At 37.1% G+C, this 21713-nt stretch overlaps 1 protein-coding gene across 3 annotated transcripts in view; it reads right to left on the bottom strand.

Moving 5' to 3' along the window:
- edil3a (EGF-like repeats and discoidin I-like domains 3a) overlaps window positions 1-21713 on the bottom strand; it is a 205158-nt gene that overhangs the window by 84693 nt on the left and 98752 nt on the right. For all 3 annotated transcript variants that reach the window (XM_079872935.1, XM_079872936.1, XM_079872937.1), the window contains one exon: window positions 1949-2062. In XM_079872935.1, coding sequence (XP_079729061.1) covers window positions 1949-2062 — 114 coding nt within the window. The remainder of the gene's footprint in view (window positions 1-1948; window positions 2063-21713) is intronic.

The raw sequence follows: 21713 nt of genomic DNA, 5'->3' as shown, positions 1-21713 counted from the left end.
ACGCAAAATACATATCACTGCAGTTTCCAAGCACTTTTAATCATTTTCACACACTATTATGATTACAGGGGCAGATTATGTATTAAGGCAGCAAAAGATGGATTTGCAGTTGTCATTTTGTGTCAATATGCTGAATTTAGGGGTAAAATCATGCCCTATATATTGTATTGTTATATATTGTATTGACAACTTATCGATTAAATATTTACCGTATTATATTCTGCATAATTGGATGTTTTTAAATAAACACTGACAAAAAACTATAAAAGTTTTAGGGCTGGATGATATGATGATATATATAACATTGATATAAGTGATTACCCGGATTTAATCCTACCTGTATGGTATTTATATAAAGCGTTCACACTCACAGGCAAATTTGCTGTATGTATTTCCCCCGCGTCGAAATCAGACACATATGTCAGGAAACACGATTCCTGGTTGAATGTCAATATCCATGGATCACTGGATCTGTGGTAAGTTGTAAGGAACACTATATCAAGACCAACCTTTAGTTTAAACTGATAATCGTTTGTTTTACTCAAGTTTTCACAGTTTTCCCTATTAAATCCAGTCACGCAGCATTCCGGCTGAGGGGGCGTGTTCCGGCGGGAAAGTGACGTCAATGCATATCCTCTATAAAAATGCTGGTGTTTAAAGTAATAACCGTGACAAGAATGGCAGAGGTGTTTGTCTCTATTTAATAAATGTCTTGAAATATCTCAAATAACTCCGAGAAAATTAATATCCCTTTTGATTCATGGTGATAAAGCATATCTAGTGTGAACAAATGACATTTCTCTCTCTCTCTCTCTCTCTCTCTCTCTCTCTCTCTCTCTCTCTCTCTCTCTCTCTCTCTCTCTCTCTCTCTCTCTCTCTCTCTCTCTCTCTCTATAAATATCAGTCCCACTCCTTTTGTCTGAATCTTTCTATTGGTCTCATTGGCCATTTATATATATATAATATATATATATATATAAAAAAAACAGAAACAGCAATATAAATGTTTTACATAATACAGCTAAAATGGTGATGAAAGGTAATGAAATTCAAAGTGTTTGATCACACCTAAATCAAAGTGTTTCGTTTCTTTTATATCAGCCTGGTACATCAAGCATTGACTACAGAAGTAAAAAAGATGGTTTAATGATATATGATTCCGGTTTGCATAGTGTGAGAGGAGTGTGACTTATGTAAAACCACCATTTTCACTCAATCACTGCCCAGATAGCACCGACTATTTGATGTGCATTTTACATCTGGAAGACGTATTTTTAAGAGTGTTTGCTCATTTGCAATACGTCTATAGGACGTTTCCTGTCAGATGTCAAATAGACGTTTAGAAGATGTCTTTAAGATGTAATGATTTAGAATGTATGTTAAACTGACACCTTCTAAACGTATATTTGACATCTGACAGGAAACTTCCTATAGACGTATTGCAGATGAGCAAGCACTCTTAAAAATACGTCTTCCAGATGTAAAATGCACATCAAATAGTCGTGCCTTTACTTCCCAAGCATGCCTCAGTCTCTTCCCTCATACATGCAGTTTTAGGAAGAAATTGGGTAAGTTAACTTTTGGGAGTTTGAGCCATGTCAGGTCCCGAAAAAGGTGCTAAAACATCTCGCCACTTTTCATTATGTAACAATATTTCCAATAATCTCTTTTTAATAGTTCATGTTGGTTTTATTTCAATAAATCCCTCTCCGAGGCATGGCACCACACCCACCGTGCCCGTCTCTGTTCACCCTGCCACAATGTGTCTTGTGTGTGTGGGCATAACTGTCTGTTCTCAGCTGCTCTTGCATGCTTCTCCATGGACTCGGTGAAACAGATGCTCTGAACTGTCACAAAATTCACTTAATACAAAGCCCACTGGATGGACTGAGGGAGAAGAAATGGGACAGGGAAGGAAGCATCCATAAAAACAAGAACATGAACTTACTGTACTGGCAGTTTCTTCCCATATATTCTCCTGGGCATTCACATGTATAGTTCGCAACAAGATCAGTGCAGATCCCTCCGTTTCTACAGGGGCTTCTTTCGCATTCATTAACATCTGCAGAAAAAAAGGAAAACAGAATCGTTTATATTAGGCTTAAAGGCAATTACTGGAACGCCTCTCATTCAAATACACTGGTATATGCCATTTATTGGGTTTGTACTGTTTGTTATTTGATATTTGGTTCTCTCCTCATAGCTGAGAAGAACATTCCAGCCATATAATCAAATTATAGCGATTAAAAATGGTGACTATCGAATATAAAGCAATAACACCCTCTCCCTAGCAAGTCCTTGATGAATTCGAGAATGAATTTGAATACAAAACAGTGTTGGATTTGAAACAGACAAAATAAATGGATATTAAAACAGCATTTGCAGGAATGCACAAAGACATCCATTATTTACATGGTATAAAACAGTTTATTTTAAGCTAGTCGATTATTTGTCATTGAGAAAACATTTTACAATGTTACTTATTTTGTAATAAGGAGTGACAGGGACATGATTCTTACTTTTTGACCCATACAGGACTTGTGATTACTGGAAAAAGACTACACATTCTGTAGAGAATTACACACACACACGCAAACACACTCTTTATTATGTATTTTATTTTCCTGTTTTGAAAATAAATAGAGGCAATGAAATGCATGAGTACAAGAAGTACTATGGAACATTAAGAGTCAGTGAAAATATTGCCTGGTAAAATCTGACTGTAATTATTTCAGCTACATGGGCCTCCTTCAAATTACACTTCATTCTGTAGATTTATACTACTGTATGCTGAATTGGTGCTCAATAATGATTTCTTAGTATTTTTAATCATTATCTTATTATTATCAATATTAATATTTTTGTGGGAACTGACACTTTTTTAAAAGATTATTTGATGAATAGAAAGTTCAAAAGAACAGCATTTATTTGAACTAGAAATGTACAACGTTGTAACATTATACATCTCTTAATGTATTTACTGTCTCCGTTGATCAATTTAATGTGGTTCTGCTAAATAGATTTTTTTTTTTACCCCAAACATTTGAACACACACCTACTCATCACAGAAAACTTTCTGCATTTTTACTTTTTCCAAACTCATTCTGTATGATTTATAGGCTTGTTTCCTCGTGTGGACCTCAATTTAGGTCCCCACAGTGACACGAGTCCCAGTTAGTCTGTGTGTGTGGCAAGCAGGGTGAGGCCGAGGGCCGTGAGAACGGAACGAGGCCGATGGCGAGATTGATAATGAGCGTCACCTGCGCGCCACACCAGTTGCCACATTCTCACGGCCCTAGGACTCGTCCTGCTTGCCGCAGTGTGCATCCAGGTTGAAGTCCCCACAGAGATAGAAACACACACACACACACACACACACACACACACACACACACACACACTGATTAAACATTTCACTGAGCAAAATTAAAAAAAAAAAATTACATTCACTACAGATATTTCCATGGCTTTTCCATATATATTTTGCAGGTTTTTCCATGGATCTTTGGAAGCATGGCAGAGACAATGTATAGAAGGGGATTGTGGGATTGGGAGATGATCCAAGTCAGATTAAAACTTGTTTCGCCTACATGTGAGTCCAGGTCCCACGCATCTCTGAATGTCTTTTATTGTAAAATTATATTCATAAAGTATTCTTAAAAAGGAACAGCAGCCTTGGAGAATCCTGAGGTTAGGATCAACAATGGTAAAATAAACGTCCTGTTATAGAAAACGGCAAGAAAATCAATATAAATGCAAATGCCAATGTAAATAAATGTAAAAACCCTACACAAATCTCTTGCTGAACACTGAACGCTGTTTTGTCTGTAATGCAACCTTTTCTTTTAATAACATGTTTACACTAACACATGATAAGCTACTATACCTATGCATATCATGAGCTTCTCAGAGCTGCAACCTCCTACTGAAGAGAAACTGAAATCCACACAGGAAAAGATGGGATATGTTTCAAGACATATTGAGCCCACCAGTGATGGGGGTCATCACTTTAGCATCTACCGCAGCGTGCACACAGAAGTGAGACATTTAAATTCAACCCCATCATCCTGAGGCCTCACCATAAATTAGCCTGATGAAAAGCACACCTCTGTCTTTATTCCTCTGTGGTTAGACTAACAGGATATAGACAGCCACTTTCTGAAAAAGAGCAGTCGCAATAATCTAGCCGTGTGGTCTAGGAAACCCTTAACTCTTAAAACCAAATAGCAGGAGACAAGACTCATGTGTGTCTGGCCAAAGAATGAAGTTTCATATTTTTTCATATATATATATATATATATATATATATATTTTTTTTTTTTTTTTTTTTTTGTGGCAAATACACATCAGGTTTTCAGGTTTTATAAGGACTTTCCATAGACATTGATTATTATTCTGTACAAACTGTATATTATATCCCCTAACCCCACCTTCTGCCCTCACAGAACATTTTCTGCAAAAAACACCATCTAGGATGATTTCTATATATACGATACATACATGCATACGATATATACAATACATACATATATATATATATATATATATATATATATATATATATATATATATATATAGATAGATAGATAGATAGATAGATAGATAGATAGATAGATAGTGATCCTAAAATAATTCACACAACTGAATAAAATCTCAAAAGCAGAAAATGTTACAAGCAGCCATCACAGAGCTCTAGGACTTAGCTTTGATGTTTGGAGGATAAGCTTCCATTCAACAGCAGTCTTGATTTTCTTAACTTATCTGGCCTTAATAAATCAAAGACTTAACATCCAGCTGGTATTTTCGGACATTGAATGCATATGTAAAATAAATCCCTAAATGTTTTTCTGATCTAGGTTTTGGCTTGTGATTAATATAGCCTTCCAACAAAGTCAGAGCCAAATGCTCATGTAACATACATGAACTTCATTTGTGCTCCTATTAATTTAAATTTTAGTAGTGCCAATAACTGGTTGCCATTTAAAACACACCAAAAATGTATGTAGATCTGACTTAAAAAAAAAAAAAAAAAAACCTTTTAAAAAAAAAACCCTTCAAAATCTGCACCACTTGTGATGAAAAACCAAATGCACAACAATTACTTCATTACTTCACACATCTTAATGACCATGCAACTTCAAATTAGAAAACTATGCTTTAAGCACTCCTCTCCAAACAAGTGCTTTATTAGCATGGGTGCACAAACAAGCCCTTGTCAGACACAGTGCCATCGTCATAGCAGGAGATTGTCACAATCACAAGGATTATGTTTTAATTAATTCAAGTGAGCGAGGTTTAACGCTCTCATTAACGATCATTAACTTGACAAACAAAGACCTGAGAGCACACTGCTGACAACGACAAGGGCAAATTATCATTAAGTTAATAGCTACTTCAAAATCAAAATTAGGTGCTAATGTTTGCTTTTATATTTCACAAATCTGTTGATTCATTAAAGGGGTCATCATGAGGAATCGCATTTTCCTTAATCTTTGTAGATAAGAGTTCAGCCTAATATGAAAACATATTTCTCAAAAAAACTCAAAACTTGTTTCGCAAGCTGAAAAGAGCTTTCTGACATAATTTCATAAACCCCAAACATGAAAAAAATAACTATACACAAGTTTACACATCAATGCTGCTCATTTGGGTTCAGAAACATGTCCCACCAAGTGAGGATAGATTAATTAGACCAGTGTTTCTCATATGGTGGGAAAAATGGGGTAACAAAAATACTTTTCAGTTTTAAAGGCAGAGAAAAACTGATCAAATTAAAATATATACTGTACTACTACTACTACTACTAATTATTATTATTATTATTAGTAGTAGTAGTAGTAGTAGTAGTAGTAATGGTAGTAGTGATATAAAAAAATTAACTGGAAGCAGATCACATGAAATGAACAGTAACATAGATATTAGTAGTTATGTAAAGAGAAATTTACAGGTGGCATTTTTGTCATAAATGCACATTGACAGTATAGTCTAATGTTTAGTTACACTGTTCAAGAAGAACCGTTCCACCAAAGTATGCAAGCTGCTTTTGAATGACAATTTGGATGAAATGCTCTCTGACAAGTAGCAAAGCACAAGCTATGAAAACATTTAAGACATACCAGTATAGTAAATGAGTGTTGTGAATGTGGATCTCTGTGCATTTAGTTCAATTCAGATCATGACATAAGTGTTCTGTGACCATACAATACACTCATTTAACCTTTCAATAGCAGAGGATCTTCAAAAAACACTTGAATTATGGTACCTTCTTTCTCAGCAGAAAGTATTGAAAGCTTTATCGTTGAGCACGGGGTAGTGGGTTGTGGTGATGGTGTGTCGCACTGTGGTTTGCACTGCACATTCACTGTAATTTGCTACAATTAGACCTTGCACCTGCATTGGACATGTAATGACAGAATCGTCCTGGCTCCTTCTTTATTGAAATAACTCCTGCTTTTTTTTTTTTCCCCCATTGTGTTCACAGAACCATTGGAGACAAATTGATAGATGATCAGGTGGCATTTGCCACTTTAGGTGTACATGGAGATAAAGCCGACCTGGCAAGAGTGGAGGTCCTTTTGAGATGGTGTAGCCACCCTGGACTGAGCTTAAGGACTGAGACTTTAGATCAGTGAGGGGCAATTAAATCTGTTGTGTGTGAGTGTGAGATTGTTGGGGAGGGCGAGAGTGTGTGTGCGTACGCCTGTCAGAGCGCGTGCGGAAGAGCGAGGGAGAGAGGATTACCTCAGGGGAAGAGTAGCTAATCCACACAGTCGGGGAGACACAGACACTGAGAGGCTCAAGGTCAGGTAAACAAAACTCTGCCATACCTGACATCAAGATCCCTCAACTAGAAGCCATCAGAGTCAATGAGCTCCTGCTCCATGACCATACACTCTCATGTGCGCTGTGCTACTCTGAGACCCAAGGGATATGGGAAGAAATATGATTATAAATATTATAAAACTCACACTGCTCCATAATTCATGTAAGGAATGATCATACAGAATAATATGAAGTTTACTGGTAGTACTGTCACTGCGTACAAAAAATGATCATACATTTAATCATGATGATGTAAAACACTCATATTTACATGTGCACATGCATGAGACTGTTTAATTAATTGTGTTCTGTCTTATGTTCTGTTTGTGCTTTGGGAGACCCCACAGGCTTGAAAAACATACTTAACATGTATCGGGTTGATGCTTCATGTTTTAACTAATCTCATGAGAATTAACAAGAGGGGGAAAGAAGTGTTAACCTTGTGATTTGTGATTCAGGGTTCTCATTTTCTGGCCTCCATATATTTTTTTATATAAATAAAACATGCATAAATGCAATGAATGACCATTTATAATGTATAATGTGACGAGTTTTCACATTCTCAGACTGATGCACACCCTGTAGCTGATCACACCTGCTAGATAAATTATATTTCAAAGCATTTTCTCACAAGTCGGTCTCATCAGAGAATGAAGGTTAATGAGGAAACAAGATTACCATAATATATATCAGTGACATTTCTTCAAAGTGCATGTGTACTCAATGGTAAAAGTGAGGGATAATGATATGGCATAAGTCTTTTTTTAAATGGAATAGTTTATTGAACCAAGACAAAATAATAATAATAATAATAATAAAACAAATTAAAACTGATTTATGTCGGATTTTTGACACATTTAAATGTTTTTTTTTTTTTTCCTGTGAAAACAATTTATTAGCTTGAATGTAACTGCACTCTTGCTTCATTTAGTATATGTGGATCCATGAATATGCGTATTAAGTCCCCGCATTCACTCAATCACACAAGCCCAGAATACATGATCCACTCAGTCGACTTTACAGTAGTAAATGCTATACAATGGCAAGTGGAAATACTGGTTTAATTCAGATCTATATGTTTGAACCAGAAACAGATTCAGAAGAAGTGGAAGAGTGAATTATAGCTGCCTTCTAAAAATCAGCATCCTTAGAAATGCTTTGAACAACTCAGAAAGTCAGTGGATAAAGGCATATAGTTCATCATAACATCGTAATATATCATATACATAATTCACCCGCAATATTGCTAAATGTACCCGATTTTTCATATAAACAGAAAAATATACCGGGATAATTTAGAGGCCTTAGAAATGCATTTATCAAATATGACACAGTAGCCTATGGGCCTACGGTTATAACTGCCTACTGGCTTTTAAATTGGATCAGAGGTACGTGTTAAAATTGGGATCTCTAAGACCACAATCATACACAAATTAATGTCAATCTCAGCAGAGAATGAGGGTATCACATCTGTTGTGTTCAAGGTATGACATGCAAAACAAATCAGTACAAAAATGTGTTTTTGTGAACTACATATGTGAAAGTCATTTCAAATCTGCACCAGGTGGTTTTGTAAAGATCAAACAGAGACACAAAAAATGTTGGAAGGATTTTACAACTCATGTCTATTAGTATGCACACGCAGAGGCAGACAGAGAGAGGAGGGATTGTCCTTTGCTGTGGCATTGTCTGCCGTGTGAGTGATGAAGTGCTCTGCTAGCCGGGAGACAGTGGAGGCTTAACCTGATTTAGTGTTCAGAGCACATAGGGCCATTTCCACAGAGCGAGGGGATGGAGTGTGTGTGTGTTTGTCGGTGGTGCCATGCGTGTATACATGTCTTTTAAGCTTCCAGGCTTTCTCCAATCTACATTCACTGTCATGCCTTTTCCCAGAACAGAAAAATAACTCCACAATCTCTCTCGCTCTCTCCACTACCGAAGGATTTTAAAAAAAATCTTCCAAAGTGTGCCACACTCCCCTGTAACTACCTTCTAACCCTTTATCAGCCCCTTAACAACATCTGCTGTTATAGTTAGTCTCAGGCCAAACTCTGACTGGCCGTGGTCAACGGTCTCTCACCCTTTTCCGCTCAAAGCAGTTCTGAGTCTGGGATAATGAGAGAGATGAATAGCACTCCGGCATGAAGGGCTGTGACGGTAAGCACTAAATTGGTAGCCGTGCATCCCAGGAGTGAGCCGAGGGAATGGGAAATGGCCTTTCCGGTAGATCCGGTACCTGCTCTGAGATTCTCGGATGAGGATGAACCGTGCAGAAGAACAGAGAAGATGGGTGCAGTGGGACACAGTGTTAGAGATGGGGGGCTACAGAGGGCAGAGGTGTACGAAACTGTTCTAATGCATTTCAGTCTGTTACTGCACAAGAAATGGAGCTTGGATAACTAAGATTAGTGCAAATTCAGGGGGCAACTGCTACTGCTTGATGGACAAGTCAATTCACAGACAAAAATGAATAATATCAATACTAAATATGGCGCTTCAATATGTGGAGTGAGATTGCGTCCAAACAATATGCCAGGCCTTTTAAAATGTTTACATTGTGTCCACCACAACAATGAGCCTCATAAATATTGAACAATCCATCTGTATTACCACGAAAGAGCAAGTATCAATGACCTTTATCAAAATCATCCATCAATAATATCTTGTTGGATTTTGAATCAGCACTTTTTGGAATGTTGCCCATCCGATCAAATTCAAGAACTAACTGTTAAATAAATTTGGTTTAGTTTATTAACTCTATGTCATCCTGGATACAAATGTTTGCAAAAAGTCTTAAATGTACACTACTGTGCAAATTTTTGGTGAAAATAATAATGATAATAATACTTTTATTCAAGAAGGATGCATTATTGATAAAAAAAGAAAGTAAAGTTATGTATAATGTTGCACATTTCAAATAAATGCTGTTATTTTGGACTCTAATAATCAAAGAATCCTTAAAAATGGTATCCACAAAAACAACATGACTGTTTTCAACATTGATAATAATAAGAAATGTTCAATCTAAGATTGTTGGCGTGTAACGGCCCTTAGAGCAGTTACTATGGTTTCAAACAGTATAGTACCACTGCCATGCTCCAGGGGGCTCTCCAGACTACTCTTCCTCTGGATAAGAGGCAGGGAGAAGCAGAGTTGGAGTATGTTTGGTTGGAGAGAAGCATGGGCCGTTTCTCAATATGCGTTCTTGTCTGTACTTGTGTTCTTGTGGACTTGTGAAACGTCATCAGATGCTGCCCAAGTACTGTTCCAATTCAAAGTTCACATCTAGCCAAGTCCAGTTCAAATCCCCGGATGTGATCTTGATCCGCCCCTTTTACCGAGGATGCATCGAGAGGTGACTTGTGCGGACTTGAGACAGCCAGGTATCCCAGAATGCATCTCACACCAACCAGCAAGCGTCAATAGCAGTGGAGAAACCCCGCGTAATTTAAAAATACTGCTGTTATTGTGTCACGAATTGTAGTTTTAAGAGTATTTCAGGCGAGAATGTAGTTGTTTAAAGCTCAAATCTTTGGTTTATTTATAAAGTTAGCGCCTATTTGAAAATTTGATCTGACGTTTTCGGAGTTGTGAGAACCAGGCAGTCGGACGCTCGGCGCTCATGTACCCCGCCGAGAACAGCCTTTCCTCGGCTAGTGCTGCTGACGTTTTGCCGCTGGCTCGGATGTCTCTAGTCTAGTGGTTTAACATGAGATATAAATCGTCTTGTGTATATCTAACGGGCGATTTATTTATGTACTTATTTTATTTGTCTCATTAATCTATAATTTGTTCCCTGGCAAAACGTTTTGGCTGAGGGCAAAGTGAAGTTTCATAGCTTTATATATTTAGTCTATTTAACTTTAACGTTGTAGCCTAGAGAGCTGACTTATGTTTGACTGAATCGTTTGCTAGCTTCTTATACCTTTTAGGCTGCTACTTATACTTTTATAATGGCTATTATTGATCATTAAAACTGACATTTAACAAAAAAGGTTATGTCATTGTATTATATATATATAAAACATATAAAATATTTTATTATACATGTTGCCTACATTCTCTTCACTGTATGTAGCCTATATATAATAAAATAAAATGACACAACCCTGTCTCTTTTTGCTAAATGTCAGTTTTAATGATCAATATTATAATGTTTTTTATGTATCATATTTTTAAAATGAAAACAAAAAGAGTCAGGGTTGTGTTTTATATTTCGTGTTGTTATACATAGGCTATAGTATAGGCCTATGCAGTGAAGATAATCAATTGCGTTGCCTGAACCACATTTGTGTGGCCATTAATATGTTTAAGATTTTTTTAAATGAAAATGAAAAGAGGCAGAGTGGTGGTTTATAACATATTTTCTTTTATTGTAGCCTAAATATAAAGAGATAACCGGAGTAGCCAGAGCGAGCTGAGTGACGCTATCGAGTACGCCGCTGTTCCATTTGCAGAATTATTGGACTTGCGTCCTCCCGTCCTCTGGAGTTCGTTCGCCTGAGTCGAACTTGGCAAGTCCGAACTACCAAGGACGCAAGTCCGAAGTTTGCGTACTTGGTATTGAGAAACGGCCATGGCCTCCTTTTGTGTTAACCTTATGTGTAGAGTCCAGGTTGAGAAACTGTTGTTTTAAGCTCATCCAAGTGTTTTGTTTATTTTGTGTTGTTAACCTTGTATTTGGTGGGCTACGTCTTATTTGGGTCATTTCATGTGCTAATGTTTGGTGCTAATGTTAGCCTGTATGTTTCTATTTAGATTAGAAGGACTTCTTGTACATCCCTCATCCACAATGCTTGTCTTTCTATGGGGTTGAGACATATTCCATCCAATGCTGTACTGTTTCTTGTGGGGATTTTACTGAGTTATGCTCATCATTGGAGAAATTGAATAAACTGATAACAGGGATGTTTGAGTGCTGCAAGGACACTGTTATTGCAACACACCCTAAACTGAAGCCTGAATTGACTTGAGTTAGAATTTGAAATGATCTACTGGACTGTTTGCTCCTTTCTTGTTTAACACACCCCATCTTCGCCTGCACCATTCTCAAAGACCTCTAAAGGAAAGCCATTTCTTGGACAATGACCAGATACGCTTGGTTTCTTATATCTTTATTCACCATGACAACAAACAAAACATACATGCAACTATCTTCATATGTTGACTCACTGTTTTGATGGTTTTGTGTGGATTATTTGATACACTTTCTGCAACTACTTCTGTGTTTGGACTTATGGTTTGAGTGTCTTATTCTGAGAGTCTGGTTAAAGCCATTTTAGTCAATAGAGTCCTCCCAAATGTGTGATACACCCTTCTGAGAGTTCTCAGTTGGATGGTTACAAGCGTATTCAATTATTTCTGAAGGATCATGTGACAATGAAGTAATGATGGTGAACATTTAGCTTTGCCATTACAATAATAAATTACATTTTAAAATAGAAAACTAAATAATAATATTACAAAGCATTACTTTTTTTTTTTGGTATCAAATAAATGCAGCCTTGGTGATCATGAGATACTTCTTCAAATCTAACTGACACCAAACTTTTAAATGGTAGTGTAAATCTACAGAATGAACAGTTGAAGGAGGACCATGCAGCTGAAATATGTATGAGTCATATATTTTTTTCCAGGCAATATTTCCTCTGACTTAAGGTTCCAACAGTTATACTACTTGTTCTTCTGCGTTTTATTGGCTATATTTTATTTGAATGGAGAAATAAAATACACAATATGTGACCCTGGCCCACAAAACCAAATTGAGATTTATACATCATCTGAAAGCTGAATAAATAAACTTTCCATTGATGTATGGTTTGTTATGATAGGACAATATTTGGCCAACTATTAAAAATCTGTGGGAATCTGTAAAAGATACAACTATTAAAAATCTGAAATCTGAGGGTGCCAAAACATTGAGAACATGGCCTTTAAAGTTGTCCATTTATGTTCGTGATTCTGCTGCATTCACTCACAAAAATAAATGTTTTATATATTTACGGTAGGAAATTTACAAAATATCTTCATGGAACATGATCTTTACTTAATATCCTAATGATTTTTGGCATAAAAGAAAAATCATTAATTTTGACCTATTCAATGTATTGTTGGCTATTCCCACAACTATACCTGTGCGACTTATGACTGGTTTTGTGATCCAGGGCACATATGAGTATTTGAGATGAGCCCAATTTTCAACTGAATATACTAAATATGCCAGTAGTAGATGTGATGCTCATGGAGGTCAGTAGAAAATAAATAATAATATTTATTGTAACATTTCATATTGTTGGATCTTTAAATGCTTTTCAATTCCATTTGCAGTATGAGTGCAACTTCTTGTGCACTACTACTATTGATTGGAGTTGCTGTTTAACAATAGCAGACGAAAGTTTGCAGTCAGATAGGATCTTACTTTTCTTCTTTGAGTATTACATCAGATTAGATCCAGGACTATATGCGATCTAGTCTCCGGGGACATTCACCAAGTGATAATTCAGTAACTCAAATGAAAATGCCATGGTCGTAGGCATTATAAGTCATGCAGTTCGTATTAAATAAGGCTGATGCAAAAAGGGTTAGTTTCTCAGAGGTCTCAATAAACAGCTGTAAAAAATAAAAATACACAGTTCATTTTTACTGTTGCCCTGAGCAGAGACGAGTGCAATTAGTTTGATGACTGAAACCATACTGAGAGTATATCATTAGTTTATCAGCTTATCTCCTGCTTAGCTCAGTAGGAAATAAACAGCAGATGCCAAGCTGTGGAATTCAGGTTTAAGACATAAAAATGACACTGTGTTAACTTTCATATCAGCCCAAGGTGCTATAATTTATTAAGTGGCTGTTTAAAATAGTGGAGCTTGGTCTAGTTCATACACTTTTTTATGCTTTGCTATAATTCAATTTGCTGGGTATATTTCACTTGAATGTGGTCCATATATTCAGTGCATCTATTAAACATAATCGAGTGAACGTGACACATGAGATGGCTAATTTAGATGTTTTAGTGAATTATTTTGAGAATTTAAATAATTTGGGGTAACACTTTATTTTACAGTGTCCTCCTTACATATGTTACATGTACTTACCATAGTCATAACAGTAAATTATGCATAATTACATGCAACTAACCCTCAACCAAATCCTAATCCTACCCTAACCCTATAGTAAATACATGTTGTTAAAGGTGCATTGCGCAACATTTCATGTTAAAAATACCCGTTTTTCTAAACCATACATGCTTAAACAATTGCCTGATGGGCTGAATGAGCCCTTCTCTGATCACTGCGATTGCCTCTATAATCCTGTACAGTAAAATAAATAAGAGGGATTCGGGTCGGAATTTGAGACTGGGCGTGACGTCATGCGCGTTCAGTTGCAGTGTTGCAGTTTCGCTTGTCGCCAGAGGGGGCATAGTTCTGCAAAAACTCAGAGACTTGCACAATGCACCTTTAAAATTATTATTACTCAGTACTTAAATGTATAATTACATTGTAACAATAACACCTTAAAATAAAGTGTAACCTAATTTGGTTAGCTTGACTGTTATGCTTTTAATACAACCTGAGATATAGATATATAGGTCCATTTAAATAACTTTTTAAAAGTTCTTCCCTCACGAATAAACTTATTACACAGCCGATAAAATCAAAATTAGAGTTTTGCTGCTTTAAGTTAATGTATAATAAGGTATTTCTATAAGAGCTCTCTGGATGTTGTGAAGATCTGCTATGTTTATCGCAAGGCTTTGGTTTATTACCAACAGGGACATCTTCTCTCAGCTCGGCATCTTTGGTTTAACAGGTGCCTTGAGCAGTTGAGGGTCGGGATCTTTGATGGCACTAGCAAACCCCCGAGTTTAATTACATCCTGTGTGTCAGACCCACCATCTGTCATATATGAAAGTTATCTTGAGGTATGATCCTGAAGTCAAATTATCAAGTAAACTGAAATTTTCATTTTTAATATTACATATCTATAAAACTAAATTATAAATGCAACTATAATACAAAATATGAATGTATACATAATAATTTGCACATTAATACAATTAAGAAACTGTTCCTGACTATATGTAGGTCATGCAGAACATGATTTCACAGTGCAACATGTTCCTGGGTCAACATTCAGTGAAGCATCAAAGTTTACAGTTTATGGCAAGTTTAGGCTTACAACCAGGGTTAGGCGCTTCTAAATCCGTGTTATTCGCCTATCATTTCCCTCTGCTTTTAAGGATAAGTTATGGGTAGGGATGTGGTTTTGATTAAGTTTTCAGACAGGAATGTTGTTCCAGGATCAACGAAATATGTTGACTCGTCTAGCTCTGCAAAATTAGTATGTGCGTAGGTCATCCCAGAGAAATTAATTCATTTACTGTAGGTGTGTGTAGAAACTATCAGACAAATTATGAATAAAATAAATTGCAACAAACAATTATAGATAGATAGATTTGCATAGTGTAATTTTGCAGGTCATTTCTGAGTGCTCAGCTGTGGATGATGCAGCAGACTACTGAGAACTGACATACTTCGCTGAGACATCCACCACTGCAGTGACACCTGATTTGGCTCTTAAAAAAAAAAAAAAAAAAAAAAAAATCATCTACACTGCATGCATGGTTGTAATCCCTTTCTTTTTATCATAATTTGTTGAATTACTGCCACAGTGATCACTACAAAATGTATACCACATCAAAATGTATACCACATACATTTTACCGTTGTACTAGCACAACGTTAATAACTTTTGAAAAGAAAGTTGGCATTTTTGCAGAGAAAAGAATGACAATGGGCCCTATCTTGCACCCAGTGCAATTGACTTTGTACACCGACGCATGTATCATTCCTATTTTGCACCCGCGCACAGCAGACTTTTCCCACCACAGACGCACGTCGGTAAATTAGGGAATGAACTTGCGCTCCCGGGGGCGGTTCAGCGAAAAGAGGAGGCGTGCTCTGGCGCAAACGTTCCCTGGTGCTATTTTGCAGGTTTAGAAAACAATTCCGCCACTGACCAGGAAAAACCTAGTCTAAAGTCAGTGGCATGTTGCGCATGTTATTCATATGCTATTTTAAGTGTGCATGCTTGGCCATAATGTAGTGTGTGCACAACGTGCCTAAACTTTGATTCTCTCATCTACACAGAAGCAGCAGTTTTCATTTTTGCAAATCATACATTATTACAAGGAAAAATATTAACACACGAGGGAAATCATTGTGTCCCCAAAGATGTGAAAAAATAGGCATAAATCTAGCATACACATTTACCCAAATTATTATACGCCTGTTTAACCAAAGCTAATTTGGGTGGGTTTCTCCCATCCCCAATGTCACTTCTCTGTCTTTTACGGCCCTGACGAGAACGTCTGTCTCCTTGGCTGTGAACCGCTCCTGGCACGCACCTGGCAAATCCGCCGTTATAATAGCAATCCGCCATGGAACAAGCGCGCCTGCTCTTAAAGGGAATGTGAGATGTCGCTCTGATTGGTTTATTTTATGTTACGCCCAAACCAGACCTATGAATAATGAAACTACTTCAGACCAACCCATTTTAGATTTGCGTCGGGCGCAAGAGTCATTTATCCCGCCGGTATAATAGCAACAGTGCCCAAGATCCGCCCACAAAGTTACTTGCGTTTCGCGTTTGATACTTGCGTTTCAGATCGTTAAAATAGGGCCCACAGACTTAATTTAAACACTGCAGTACAACACCAGAGCAAATATTGTCTGGTTAAGTTGGATGCAGTTGATTGGTGAATGAAAAACAGGCTTCTGTGCTGAAATACTATAGAGTTGCAACTGATTTCTAAATTCACCCCTCGGTATTTTTTTTTTTTTTTTTTACAAAAAAAGCTGCTGGGATGATTCTAGTCTGATGGCCTGGCTGTAATGATGGGCTGAATCCTAATGCAAGTGCAGTGGATTGTGTTTGAGGAATGGGCAGGTTTCTGTACTAACAGGCTTTGGCAGCCTGCCAGTGGAGCTCCGGCTGCAGAGATGAAGGCTCGGCTGCAGCACAAAGAGGGAAAAGAAGCACATAAACCTTCAGTGAAGGAGGAGAGACAGAGTGGTAGAGAGAGTAGAGAGGGAAGAAATGACAGAGATGAGATGAAAAGAGAGAAAGCTGAGAAATGGGTTTGGAGAGAAGTATGGGGATAGAAGGAAAAAGTGAAAGGAATGGGAAGAGTGTTGGGGTCAGATGGGAAGGGAGAGGAAAAAGAGAAGAGAGAAAAACAGAGGAAACCATCAAGAGGCAGGCAATGTGGCAGCACCAGGGGACACAGAGAGGATCTCTGTCTCGACGGGATTGTAGAACAATGCTGAAGAACAATACAATAGCTCCACATTTTGCTCCTTCAATGAAGCTTTGTCGCTAAAAAGCTCTATATCAACTGATGTTTTGGATAGCGCGCTTTCAAAGCAGGAAGAAAACCAACAAACACATTCTACGCACAAAACTAGGTTACCCACTGCAGCTAGAATTGTCAGGTTGTGTGCCAATACCGTTCCTGACTATATATAGGTCATCCCCGAGAGATACATTTACTGTACTTGTGTAGGGCAATCAGATTAATTATGAATAAAATCAAATACTACTAAAGCAATATCCCATATCGTCACCTTCCTAAAATAATTGCCTAAGTCATTTTTTTATAAAAATGATTTTTTTGCATAAGTCATCTCCTCATGATGCTGGCCACCTCTGGTAAAATCGCCCACATCCTCAGTTGAACACATCATGTAATTCTACCCCAATAGTATAATCGCCTATGTCAAGTGTGTGACTTTGGCTGTTTTATTTTGCCTAAGTCAAAAGGCAATGAGACTTAGGCAATTTTACAAACTTTTCAAGATGGCAGGTGCATCAAGAAGATCGAAAAGCTACTCAACCTCTGAAGTTATTTCCATGATTCAGGGCTTCAGTGATGAGGTTTACTATAATATATGGGCTAGACTATAAATATTGCATAGTTTTTTGTCTTTTTTAGTCCGCATTTTAGTCAATAAAAATAGCTAAGTCAATGAAGCTAGCATTAGGCTTTCTGTTAACCCTCTATGGCATGGTGTTGCCCTCAGGCAACAAACTACCTTTGGACCTTTAATTTTTTTAATATATTTTTTAAAATAGCCTATAATATCCCCTGACATGTCTGTTCAATGAAATGAGGGGCTGAAGTGGGTGTGACCTTTTGTTTGGGGGTGGAGCAGTTCTTTCATGAAGCAAAGCCACATGGTACACAGTGCCACCAATTAGTAAGATAAATATCACTTTTTAACATGTTTAAGTTAAAATAACTTTATATTAAAAAAATATATGTATGTAACAGTATGTAAATAAGTATGTTTGATTGTTTAAAGATTTATTTTGTTTTTATTTATATACTAAAACCTCAGGGCAACACTGTGCAGATAGACCGCTTTTGTTCAGGCAATATCATAGGGTTAGGAGGACCATATGGTGCATTCAAGTTCTCCTGGGAAGTTTGTTTTTACAAGTTCGGAAAACTCAAATAATGCACATTATGTGTCAATTTATGTTTCATTATTGTTGTTATTATTATTATTATTATTATTATTATTATTATACTGCCACAGAGAATGATGGGAAATGTAGTTTGGTCACTGATGCCTATCAGCTCATAAACTGGCTAAATGAGTAGTGTTTTCTGGCAAACTTTATCTCTCTTCTTCATTAACAGTACACATAATACGTACACAAACTAAATTGTACTGTCGGAATTCAGAATTAAATTTATCATGATTGAAAACTATTTTCTTCCGCCATTGCTTCCCACTCATAATTACGACTTTGTGGTGATGTTCATGTGCATTCAACTCGTAATTACAATCTTTCTGACATGACTTGAACGAATCAATAGTCAGTGTTTTTGCAATCTACTGATACTTGCAGGAAATGGACACAAGAACATTTTATGGGTGAAAGGAATATGGTTAGGGTCATTCCTTCTGAGAGTGAGGACAGTGAGCTTGAGGAGAGTCAGGAAGAGTGGATCCCTGAATCAGGTTTGAGAGACAGTTAGGAGGTCAGGGGTCAGTTAGGGGTCAGTCAGCAAAGTAACGTGTGTGTGTGTGTGTGTGTGTGTGTGAGTGAGAGAGAGAGCATGTAGTGTGATTTTGTGACCATTTGTGATTGATGTTTGTCAAAATAAAACCTTTTCTAATGCACATATTGCATGTTTTCCCTATTCCACCTATGTAGAAAACCCTTGAGTTTTAGTACCCTCGTAGCACATTGTTGCACAAAGCAACAATAGTACAACGTAGCACAAACCAATATCTGGTTCAGGGGTGGGGTGGGGTGGGGTGGGGTGGGGCACATTTTATGATGGATATATTATCAGGCACCCCCAAGCTCCCAAATAATGAGGTGAAAGATTTTTTCAAAGAAAAAAGTCATGCCATACAGGGTTAACTCTTTTCTGTCTATTTAAACAATATTTCATCTACAGTTTTTGTCTAATTTTTTCCACATCACATGATCTAATTAAGAAAGATTTGAATAGGCTACCGTATTGGAATCAAACAGCTAGAAATGGTGTGTATATAATCTGTTTGGTTGTAAAATGTATTACCTGAATGAAATGAAATCGAGTATCATCCTGTGGAATCATTCATTCAGACAGCATACGAAGATGTTCAACTAATAAAGATCTTCATTGCTGGCAAACAAAATAATTAATTTGCAGATTTGCTTTCACTTGACTATACTGTAGGTCCACGGCCAGTACAGTCAGACACTTGATGTTCTTAAATCTTATGAGTCCGAGTGTGAAACCGCTTCAGATTCAGTGTGTGCAGGAAACCGAACAAATCATTCAAACTGATTCGCAAACTGATTTAGACAGTTCTGCCAACTTATTTGATTAAGTCCCCAGCAAAGAAGAGCTGGAGGTAGAAGTGAGGAGATGCACATGCCTCCTCAAAATGATGTTTAGTTTGTTTGTTAGTGTTTTATTGTTGACAGAGGTGAACATTTAAAATTGCCTAAGTCACAAAGGCATGTTCAGAAATCTGCCTAAGATTGTTACGTTACATAATTGACATGCATTGTTATTAGTATGTCAATAGTCATCTTCTGACATAACCTTTTTGAGTGACATTATCAATAAATATCATATATTCAATTATTGGTTCAGTTTTTTGTGTTTTCTGAGAAACCTGAAAAAATGACTTAGGCAATTATTTTAGGAAGGTGACGATATGTAAATTGTGTTGTCCTCACTGTGAATCTGTCTGGTTTGAAAAGTTTCTAAAATTGAAGTTTGTCATTGTTTTATGATAAAATAGCCTACTTCTACTTCTATAATCCATTTGCAGGTTGATTTTCCCTAAAAGTGTAAAGATAGACTCTATGCTGTTTTCAAAACAGTGCATAGCACTGCAACACATAGCAACACTGGCTCAACCAATGGGGTGAGTTTGAGACAGGGCAATATGTTTTTCTGACCAATGGCAGGTAAACAGAGCTTTTTGGAAATCTACTGTTTTTGAAAAGTGCACTGAAATTACACACTTCAACTCACTTCAAGGACATGCACTCTGAATAAAAGGACCAAACAGTACAATGAAGATTATTTTACTAGAAAAAATCATAGATAGCTTGCAACTGTTCATTTAATTTCTGAAAGGAAAATGTATTATTTTACAAATGAAAACCTGACAAAGAAACATACAAAGGTACTGACTTATGGTTTGCAGCGTGTGTGTGTGTGTGTGTTCACCACTCACTACTCCTAATGTGTGTGCAGTGTACACTAACTTGGATGGGTTAAATGCAGAGGACAAATTCCAAGTATGGTTTACCTTCACATGTCACTTTCACTTACTATATTGTCAACTTCAGTCAACTAATTGCTAGAAACATAGAGATTATTCACTAGTAGTCCCTTAACTCTAGTACATATCATTGATGTTCATACCCAAATCTACTCCCATACATGGATTTGGATATGAATAATAACCAGCTGATACCTTTTGCTGTACTGCAGTGTCAGTTAGTATAAGAAAAATAAGAGCACCCTCTTCTCTCCTGTCCCATCCTCCTCAAGAAATCATTCAGCTTGTGTTTCAGATACAGCAATGTGATTGACAAGTACACTGTTGCATGGAATGAATGATGGTCACCTGAGTTGTCCAATCTGCCAGTCATTCACATGGAAAACGAAAAGGTCAGCAGTGATCTATGGGACGTGAGTTTGCCGGCTAGGAAGAACAAGATGAGGACTGATGTTGGAAACCATGATCACCAACCCATGAAACTCTCTGATTCAGGCTTTATTCCTGCTGTTTGTTTTCCCTGATGTCTTTAGACAGCTCAGAGATAACACCAGTTCCAGACACGACAGAATCCTATGGCTGAGAGGAAGTGTGGCCTGCCGCCTACAAGCTTATTTTGAAGCAATCTGTTCTCCCTCAATACATTGAGTATATGTCTATGGAAAAGCAAATTCATACAGTTAAAGAGATCTATAATAATGTATGTTAATTGTTTCTCCTACACAATGAGATTAAATGGAGAGCAATGGATACAAAAAAAAAAAAAAAGTCTCCCGCTTCTCAGATTTGTACCACAAATGCACAGATTTGCCATGACACCAAAGTCTGTAATCAGAAGTATGCAGATGAATCTTCAGCAAATTATTCTAATACCAAGTTATCTTTGCAATTCACGAATAATTTATAATTAAACTGAATGTACATATTTATTTACATACACATCATTAGTGATTGATTTCTGGATTAATAATTTGCCTGATGATTTTGGCTGATGAACAAGTTTATCAGGTTTTACACACACACACACACACACACACGCACGCACGCACGCACGCACGCACGCACGCACGCACGCACGCACGCACGCAC

Source organism: Squalius cephalus, assembly GCF_949319135.1.
Source record: "Squalius cephalus genome assembly, chromosome: 5".
In the NCBI taxonomy this organism is placed as follows: Eukaryota; Metazoa; Chordata; class Actinopteri; order Cypriniformes; family Leuciscidae; genus Squalius; species Squalius cephalus.
This window is presented reverse-complemented; position numbering and strand designations above follow the sequence as displayed.